Source organism: Podarcis raffonei, chromosome 2, assembly GCF_027172205.1.
Source record: "Podarcis raffonei isolate rPodRaf1 chromosome 2, rPodRaf1.pri, whole genome shotgun sequence".
Taxonomy (NCBI): Eukaryota; Metazoa; Chordata; class Lepidosauria; order Squamata; family Lacertidae; genus Podarcis; species Podarcis raffonei.
This window is the reverse complement of record NC_070603.1, coordinates 20857511-20867500: the sequence shown is the minus strand read 5'-3', so window position 1 is coordinate 20867500 and position 9990 is coordinate 20857511. Positions and strand designations below refer to the sequence as shown.

The following is a 9990-nucleotide window of genomic DNA, read 5'->3' as shown; positions in this document are numbered from 1 at the left end:
CTCAAAGTTGTTACAAGAGACATCTCTAGTTCAATGTAATAGCCTGAACTAGGGTTTCCCCTGCTTAAGAGACACCCCCCCCCATCCCATAACACTGTTTAGTGGTTTTACTGTGTGTTTTTTGTAAAATCTATTTGCTTTGTCACATTTTTCAAATCCACCTTGTGACATACACTTAAAAGTGGTCTACAAGTACAATAATAAAGAGTATTTAAATAAATAGGATTTCTAACTCTTGGACATTAACTAGTTAGCAGTGCATATAGAGCCAGTAGCATTAGCTGTCCAAAGTGTCATTAACAATCTAATATCCAATCATTCTGTCAGATTTTTTTTGGAATGCGTTGATATTGTACTCAAATTGCAAGGAACTTAAGACTGACTGGTCAGTTTGGTCTTGTGAAGTTTTTAAATTTAAAATGTGCCAACAGATTGTATCTAAAGATGTCCTGCAAGCAGAAAGTCTCTTCAGTTCAGACTTCTGTCTTAGCAAGTACAGCATTGCACTAAAAAGCAATGTGAAATCCAAGTACAGTCATATCTTGGGCTGAAGTAGCTTCGGGTTGAGTGTTTTTGGGTTGCACTCTGCGGCGGCCCGGAAGTAACAGAACGTGTTATTTCCAGGTTGCGCCACATGCGTAGACGCGGGTTGCATTCGCTTCAGGATGCGAACGGGGCTGTGTAACGGATCCCATTTGCATCCAGAGATACCACTGTACATCCATTTGCACAAAATCCTTTGCTGTTTTTCCTCCCGTCTGGATTTATTTTGTTTTGATTATTTTATAAACACCTTGTCTAGGGCAGATCAAGCCCAAATAAATAGCTGGGTCATGTGCAGTTGCACACTGCAAAACGATACCCCAGTGGCTGGAAGACAAATGCTAGAAAGCAACGTTGGCTTGCCCAAGGCTTGAGTTCTCAGAGACTGTGCTTGCAAACATATTTTAAGGGAGAAAGTGCACTCCAGCTATTGCTTTCCACTAACAGACATGCAGTTGCAGGCATATTGGCTGCACTTCCACATTCTTCCAAGTCCTAGCAGAAGAGTTTGCACAAGAATGCAGTTAACAGAATGTGCTCATCAGTGCACTTGCATTTAGATTTCAGTAGATGCAACCCAAAGTTTGCGGGCATACAGTTGACAGCTAAAATATAACATATAGAGTACTACAACGACTTCCAGGCAGTCTTGAATTCTTGCATCCATTATTCTAGGGAAAAAACAAAACTCTGTGCCACTGTCCTGTGTCAAGACTCCAAATGTAATAAAATGTTTCCACTGGCCCATGTTTTCAAACAGGTGTCATAACACCACTGCCCAATCGAAACCTGTAGTGTGCTCTGGGTAAATGATTTTATAGGTTTTAAGCATAAACACGAGTTTAGAAAGCATAATAAGGCAAAACGTGTGCAGTGCTGGCTCGCATGCCAACAATCCTTTCGGACACAGGACAAAGCGAATTCCTCCTGAGTATGCGTGCATACCCAAAAATGATAATCACCGGAATAATAATAATGGATGATGTGAGGTGGAGTTCAAACGTCTATACAGTAATAATAATAATAATGGTTGATTTGACGTGGCGTTCAAACTTCTACACAGTAATAATAATAATGAATTATGTGAGGTGGAGTTCAAACTTCTATACAGTAATAATAATGATGGATGGTGTGAGGTGGAGTTCAAGCTTCTATATAGTAATAATAATAATGGATTATGTGAGATGGAGTTCAAACTTCTATACAGTAATACTAATAATAATGGATGGTGTGAGGTGGCGTTCAAACTTCTATACAGTAATAATAATAATAATAATAATAATAATAATAATAATAATAATAATGGATGGTGTGAGGTGGCATTCAAACTTCTATACAGTAATAATAACAACTTCTATACAGTAATAATAATAATGGATGGTGTTAGGTGGAGTTCAAACTTCTGTACAGTAATAATAATAATAATGGATGATGTGAGATGGAGTTCAAACTTCTATATAGTAATAATAATAATAATAATAAGGCAAGCTGCAACCTCCTCTCCGCCCTCGCCCACCCATGCGGCGGGCAGGCGAGACTCCGGCAGGGGCGCGCGCGGGGGAGGGTTCCCAAAGGATCAGCTTCTCGGTTCCGGGAGCGGATTGGTCGGCTGCTCAAGGGGAGAGCCCCGAGGGTCGGCCACGTGACACGCGCGCGCCTGCGGCCGCGGAGTAAGTGGCGGCGCTGCTGCATTTCGGGCGGGCGCTGGTTGCGTCCGGCTGACTCTGTGACTGAGGGGAGGACTCTGGCCGCGGGGGGCGGGGGGGGGGGGTGGCCGCGCGCGCATGGAGGCGGTCGGGCAGCGCGAGCCTCCGGGGCGCCTCCTCCTCACAGAGCAGCGGGTGAGGGGAAAACGGCCACGGGCTGGGAGAGAGAGGAAGAGTTCACGTGCAGGAGGAGGAAACACGTGTTAAACTTGTGCTCACGTTCGAAATGTCCAGCTACTTTTTTGGGAGGGTGAGGAAGGGAGGTCCCACGAAAAGCTGTCGAGCGGGTCCTTTAAAACAGTGGTCCCCAACCTTTGTTTTTGGTCATGCCCCACCTAAGCATCTCTCAAATCCTAATTCTTCCCGTATCCTAATGCTTCCCAAATTCTTATTATTCGAAAGGTGAACTCCTATTCACGTGGAGGGAGCCTAAAATGCAATTCACTGAGATGTTATTTTCGAATTGCCCCCCTGTGGTTGGGAACCACGGCTTTAAAATGTAAAAGGAAACCTGGATTCCCCCCCCCGCAAAAAAGAGGACATTAGGTGAGGGTGTGACAGGCTTCTGTTAGGAGGAGCAGAACTTCAGTTTGTTGAAGTGTTTCTATTGATTTTTAATACTTTTTTTTTGGGGGGGTGCAACTGCCCCTCCTTGGTTATGCCCATGTCCCCCAACATGGGGGAATTGAGAATTGCTGAATTGGAAGGAATCCTGTGAGGGTCGGGAGTCCAACATTGTGTTGCTACTTTTGTTCTGGCAAAATGCGGGGCAGGAAGGTTATATTTTTAAATATTTTTAAATAAAAAAATTGATACTGAAGTGACTTCAAAGCATAGGAGCCAACTCCTAAGGTCAAGGTCCACGCCCAAATAAAATATTTGAGGGGGCCGGGCTACCCCAAAGTTGTTGGGCATTGCCATTCAGATTGTATGTGCCGTGTCTAGCGATGGATTATGTGGGTCCCCCAATGTTTTATTCAAGTTGTCACTCTCTCTTCAAAGCAATCCATTGCAAGCTGTTGCAGCCTAACAGGATGGCTGCTCTGAAGTTTGTTGCACAGACGTGCACACATGCATACACATGAAATTGTAAATCTGTCTTGCGCTTGGCTACGCACAACTTGAATGCATGACCTTTCGCACACCCTTTCCAACATATGCATTTGGAGAGCATCCCTAACTTGGCAGAGAGAGAGCCCTGAAATACAGTGGTACCTCGGGTTAAGTACTTAATTCGTTCTGGAGGTCCGTCCTTAACCTGAAACTGTTCTTAACCTGAAGCACCACTTTATCTAATGGGGCCTCCTGCTGCTGCTGCGCTGCCAGCGTGCGATTTCTGTTCTCATCCTGAAGTTCTTAGCCCGAGGTACTATTACTGGGTTAGCGGAGTCTGTAACCTGAAGTGTATGTAACCCGAAGCATATGTAACCCGAGGTACCACTGTACAGGACAAAACTTTTGTCAATACAGGACTAGCATTTGACATTTAAATACGGGTCAGTCCTGTATTATACAGGACAGGTGGCAACCCTAACATGCAGGAACATGAGGTTCCCCATCCCATTTGAAACCATACCGGACCCTGCTGAGCTTTGCAAATGTGCTAGTGGTTTTATTGCTGCAGACTCACATTTCCTCTGCTCTTGTAAAGAACAGCTTCCCAGGGTACCGGCTTTTTCTTGGATGAAGTAAGGTGGAGTTCAAACTTCTATACAGTACTCCAGAATTATTATTTCGTTTTGGAGGAAGTGGAAATTAATATGGGCCTTTCTGCATCTGAGGCATTTTGTATTATTCTGAGAAATCGCTGGATAAATTATTTACCGTATTTTTCGCTCTATAACACGCACCCGACCATAACACGCACATAGTTTTTAGAGGAGGAAAACAAGAAAAAAATATTCTAAACGAAACCGTGGATGTATGATTTTTGTGGTTCATGCTGTGGCCACAGACATGTGATCTGACGGTGAGTTTGGGGTAGCCCAATGCAAAAATCCTGAGGATCCATGTGGATCCATGCTTTGTAACCACGTTTTTGCACCACTGCGGCCCCAGGCAACAGTGGGTGCATGATTTTTTTGGTGCAAGCTGTAGCCATTGACATGCTATGTGATCTGATGGTGAATTTGGGGTGACCCAGTGCAAAAATACTGAGGATCCATGTGGATCCGTGCTTTGTAACCAGGCTCTCTGTCCCTCTCTTCTTCCCACTCAGTGGCTCTTCTCCCGCTTTGCTGTTTCAAAGCGAGCCACGGAGGAGGGAAGGAAGGGGAACCATGGATCCTCTGCTCACGACTGCAGCAGATCCCCCCCGCCATCTGTAGGCATTCGCTCCATAACACGCACAGACATTTCCCCTTACTTTCTAGGAGGAAAAAAGTGAGTGTTATGGAGCAAAAAATACGGTACTTTCTGAGGGCTTTAAAAAATCTTCTGTAGAGTGTTTCCCTGTGGTTGATCCTATATCTTCTGTTGTTCTGCTCCTGACAAAGACAAAGAATGAGCCTTATCAGGTGAACAAATGGGTGGAGTCTTAGAGGTTTTTTGTTCATTTGGATAAACTTGTTGATATCCTTCTTTAGAAATAAAATTTCCAGCCTCTGAGCAGGAGGGTTGGAGTGTGTACCTCTTTATATGGCTTCCTTTTTTGACTCCAGGGAAGCAAGTGTGCTAATGCATTTGTATATTGTGGTTGAAGGAAACATTTTCTTAAGACAAGTGTTGAGATTGTTCTCATTAGGTTACACGAGGAGGCTAATAATTTCCATATGTTAGGAATCATCATCTGACAATTTAGTTAACCAAATAGGTCATAACAGTGAAATCAGCATTAAAAATATACACAAATAGGTCACAAACATTTTACTCACCGTAAAAGGTAATGCAACACAATCTTTCAAAAATAAAGAGATGGTTACCAAAAGCTCAATAATAGGATAATTTATTGTCCAGTAACAGCCAATCTCATGAGGAATCCAATCAAATATGTGGATCATTTGACTTCTTAAATGTTTTTCCCCTCTAGAAAAAGCCTGATGCATCTGCTTTTGCTGGACAGGAGGAATTTGAAGTGGTGAAGACTTTCAGCTGGAGGCCTGGAAAAGGTACTTTTTTGGGGTGGGGAGGAAATGGCTGGGAAGTACAATCTTAGCTTTGAATACCAGAAATTCCCATATTCCTGGGAGAAGGCCCTATAGTTCAGTAGTAGAATGCATACCTTGTATATCTCCCAAGCTCTCAATCCCTGTAAGAGACTTTGAGTAGCAGAACTGGGAAAGAGGACAGCCACTGCTAGTCCTTGCTGGTTTAGGTGATGCACTGGTATTGTTCAGTAGATGGTAGCTCCTTATAATATTACATACATATATTGCTGGGATCCGCCCTCTCGGGAGACAGTGGAAGAGTGCGCCTTCGGGGGTTGAAGTCAAACTGTTGGAGCCTGCTGTGGCTATGTTTTTATCTCCATGAACTGGAACGTGTGCAGAGGAGGACAACCAAGATGATCAGGGGTCTAGAAACCAAGCCTTTTGAGGAACAGTTGAAGTTGCTGGGTATGTTTAGCCTGGAATCGAGGAGCCTGAGAGGAGATATGATAGCCATCTTCAAATATCTTAAGGGCTGTCGCATGGAAGATGGAGCAAGTTTGCTTTCTCCTGCTCTAGAGGGTAGAACTCAAACCGATGGCTTCAAGTTACAAGGAAGGAGATTCCGACTAAACATCAGGAAGAACTTTCTGGCAGTAAGAGCTATTCAACAGTGGAATGGTCTGTCTCGGAAGGTTGTGGACTCTCCTTCCTTAGAGCTTTTAAAGCAGAGGTTGGATGGCCATCTTCCTGGGTGCTTTAGTTGAGATTCCTGCACAGCAGGGGGTTGGACCAGATGACCCTTGGGGACCCTTCCAACTCTTACGATGAGAGCTGTGAGGCTATAAACTGAACAAGGAAGTGCTACCACGAGAGCCGGAAAGCCATGCTCCCAAGTTTGCAACCTGGGAAGGGAGTTTGGAAGATTACACAAACACCTTTGCTAGCTGAAACAGCTTTTGTTATAAATGTTGGATGGAGTAACCCCTAGCATGTATCCTTCCCATAGGAGCCAACTCCTAGGGGCCAAGGGGTCTTTGCATCTCCCCCCCAATAAAATATTTGAGGGGCCCCCCAGCTGATGGGCATTGCCATTCAAATGGTGTCTGTGCACCATGGCAATGTGATCAATTATGCAAGGCTTACTTGCCCCCCCCTGCAATATTTTATTCCAAGTTGGTACCGCTGATCCACTCTTGTGCAATGAGACTAACACTTCTGTTCTGTCCCCCAGTTGCATCCCTTTTGGATGACGCGGTGTCACCCAGCTTTTCACACTATTCCATGAAAGTTGCAGGCTCCCTCACAGTCATTCTGCACCCCATCGTTGTTTTCTTCCGTCTCTGGCACAGTCATTCCCAGAACAACCAGACTTCCCTCCCCGGACGTGCTTCACAAACCCACGACAACATTTCCTTCTTTTTCGCTTAACTGCACTGTCCCTTCCTCTCTCTGCGCTAACTGCCCGAACCGCCACTTGACCAGCATTCACATTCCCTTCGCAACAGTTGCCAAGGCTGCCCTGAACTGCCTCTCCCTCCCAACTCGTTACGTTTTTACTTATCCCTTGTTTTCCTTGTTATCCGTTAAAACTGAAAGGGAAACCTCAGACAATATTTGATACTAAAAGATTACCAGGTGGGAATTTGTAATATTCAAAGATCGCCTCAAACAACAGCAGTTGTTTTCTGCTGCCACGTACAATGAAGTGAGGAAATGGCTAAGCTGATTTATCGCCTTAACCTATCAAACTCCCTAGGTTTCTGGATCCATTTTGCTGTTTAATTTTTCAAATAAATCAACGAAGGCTTCTTTCTGTATAGGTTTGGCAGAACATGTGGTGGAGAAAGCAAAAAGCGCCCTTGAGGAATTGGAAGACTTTGAGTCACCCTACGAAGACTCTGAGTCAGATGGCGAAGACTTAAGCATGCCCACAGATGCAGCTTTTATTGAGACGAAAACTGTATCTCACTATGTAGAAGAGGACTGGGATAAAGAGTTGGAAGACAACGAAAACAATAGCAATCCTTATGGTAGGTGGATGCTTCAACATGGTTCTTTTTAAAAAAAGAAAAGAAGAAAAGAAATGCTAGAAAGCCAGGTGTCTAGGGAGAGGTGCATTGTGGGAAGATTTCTTTAGAACTGCTCTTGCGATAGGCCAATAAAAGTGTCATAAGAACATAAAAAGAGCCTGTTGGATTGCTAGTCCAGCATGCTGTTCTCATGGCGACCAGCCAGATAAATGTTTGTGAGAATCCCATAAGCAGGACGTAAGTTCAATAGCACTTGTGATTCCCAGCAGCTGGTATTCAGAGGTATACCAGCTCTGATGCCTGTGGTGGTACATAGCTTCATGACTATTAGCCATTCATAGTCATATCCATGAATTTTTTAAAAAAGTATTCTTTGAATAAGTTGTACCAAATTGAGTATGAGATTAAAACGTAAGGGGTGTGGGTGGGTGTTTAAAAGGAAGCTACTATGGACATGGTTTTTTTAACCCACCCGTCTATAGAGGACAGAGTGTGGTGTAAAAATAGGGATGTTTCAAGAACACAAAGGTATCTCTTTTAATCTGTGAAACTTTGGAGATACGCAATCTAAGACTACATGTGTCACTCAGTTCATAGCAACAGCATTAGATGTGTGAGAGAGTAGAGCAGTCTGGGAGAACAGAGTAGGCCGGATATATGCACCAGTCTTTTGAAAAAGTAGTTGTAGGACAGCTAAAGATCAAAATCTACTTGGCACCTAGATGCAGCAGTTGTTGAGACTACATTGACAAAACATACATCCCATCTCCTTGTAGGGCCAGCTCTGTCATGAGGCAGAGTAAATCAGCCGCTTCTGGCAGCAGGTGCTGTAGGGTGGTGGCGGCAGCAGCAGTTTGTTGAGCCGTTTCTTCTGAACCCTCTGGTCATTCCAATTCTGAGCTGGTGGTCTGGAAGCAGCGATACTTCCTTGCTGTTGGTCTGGGTTGGCTGACTGTCTCGCCTAGTTACCTTCTCCCAGTACATCACAGATGGTTGGGAAAAGCCCCCAAAAAAGCAAGCAGAGAGGGAAACAGGCCAGGGCTTGTAGTCTAGCAGCCATCAGACGTACGCACATATTGCTCTACTCAACATGATATACTTTGGTGCTACCACTTCTGGATTACAGCATTGGTTTGAGCAGTAGAGCTGGAGAATATTATCTTCCTGAAACTTGTTCTAATCAAGAGAGGAAGTTTCCATTTGTTCTGCATGACTTGCCAACATGCTTATTGCAATATGTGTGGAGTGGTGAAGGAAGGGGAAATTAATTATTCAGTGGCACAACAACAAACAACAACAAATTTTCTTGCCATGTTATTTTACTTAACAACTTGGATCCAAATTTCATTGTGTTCAGCATAGACCTTTATAAGGCTAAAGTAAGTTGACATACTGCTTAAGTAAGTTGATATCCTTTGATGAGAGTTGCAACCGAATTGCAGAATAAGCACACACTGATAAACACTCTGAGATCCAATTTTGTGCATGTATTTAGCTTTCTGTTCTCTTGGCTCAAGGAAGAAAGCTGACAACATGGCCTTAAGGGTTGTTGGGAAGATAAAATGATATCCTCTCCATGTATGCTGCCCTAGGCTTATTGGAGGAAGGGTGGGATGAGAGGAATAATTGCTATCAAAAATAATTTGCTCTGATGTCAAGAGGGCCTTATTCCCTAGCGTGGGTTCTTAGAATTGCAGCCTGTTGAAAACAGCTTTATAGACATAATCATATTGATTTAAAATCACTTAACACTTTAGATTTTGAAGATGTGATTCACTGCGGAGGTTTCTTGGATCAAGAGCCAGTGGCATGTTCAGTTCGAGAAAAGCCTTTGTATGACCCAAGCTTGCACCATGTAGCACCGGTGACTTGGAGACAGGTAGAGACTATGCCAGTGGAAGGCCAATTTGACGACGCTGTTGACTGATGTGACACTGGGGTAGAAATGTGGACTTCTAAACTTGTATCTCCTTGAAACTTACTTGAGACTCAACATGAACACCTCTTGTATTTTATGGAATAGTTTATAAAACTTGGAAACTAGAGAAGTGGAAGATCAGAAACTAGGTGGATGGCAATTTTGTAGCACTTTTTGCTTTGGCTTGGAAATGGTATAGGTTTTATTTTTCAGTTTAGCATGCTGTTACTTTGAGCTGCTTATTACTTTCCCCTTGTCTCGTGTGCAATTTTAGTTATTTGATTTGACACGGATGACCTCATTGAGCTGTCAATCCATATTTGTATCCATGTTACAAACTCTACATTGTAACTGTTGCACTTCAGGTTTCTTGTAAATGTTATTTATTAGACTTTGGTGTTCTGACAGGGTCGCTCCTGAAGAATACAGGCTTTTTGAGTGTGTACAATGTGTGTGTTTCATTTAATGTGATTGTCAATATAAATGTGGGAGAAACGGCTGATGCAACATACTGCTCTAGCACCTGAATTCTTTTGCCTGCCTTCCACTGATTTAATCATGCAAACACAATGGGGCTCTTATCAGCAAACCCAAGATAAATTGAGCCTCAGACTTGCTTCCGTGCACCTGATTTCCTAGAAGCCCAGGAGCTCCTGTGCTGACCCTGTGCCTTTCCCCAGTAAAAAGGTAAAGGACCCCTGACA

General features: G+C 43.6%; 1 protein-coding gene across 1 annotated transcript; it reads left to right on the top strand.

Moving 5' to 3' along the window:
* Nucleotides 1-2285: 2285 nt before the first annotated feature.
* Nucleotides 2286-9734, top strand: COPRS (coordinator of PRMT5 and differentiation stimulator). Its single transcript, XM_053375182.1, has 4 exons — nucleotides 2286-2384; nucleotides 5278-5356; nucleotides 7159-7368; nucleotides 9126-9734. Exons 1-4 carry the CDS (start codon nucleotides 2328-2330, stop codon nucleotides 9293-9295), a joined length of 516 nt encoding a protein of 171 aa, XP_053231157.1. The 5' UTR covers nucleotides 2286-2327; the 3' UTR covers nucleotides 9296-9734.
* The last annotated feature ends 256 nt before the right edge of the window (nucleotides 9735-9990 follow it).

Coding starts and splice junctions, on each gene's coding strand:
- COPRS (XM_053375182.1), top strand. CDS start 2,328: ATGGAGGCGGTCGGGCAGCGCGAGCCTCCGGGGCGCCTCCTCCTCACA. Junction 5,357..7,158: donor CAGCTGGAGGCCTGGAAAAG/GTACTTTTTTGG, acceptor CTTTCTGTATAG/GTTTGGCAGAACATGTGGTG. Junction 7,369..9,125: donor AAACAATAGCAATCCTTATG/GTAGGTGGATGC, acceptor TTAACACTTTAG/ATTTTGAAGATGTGATTCAC.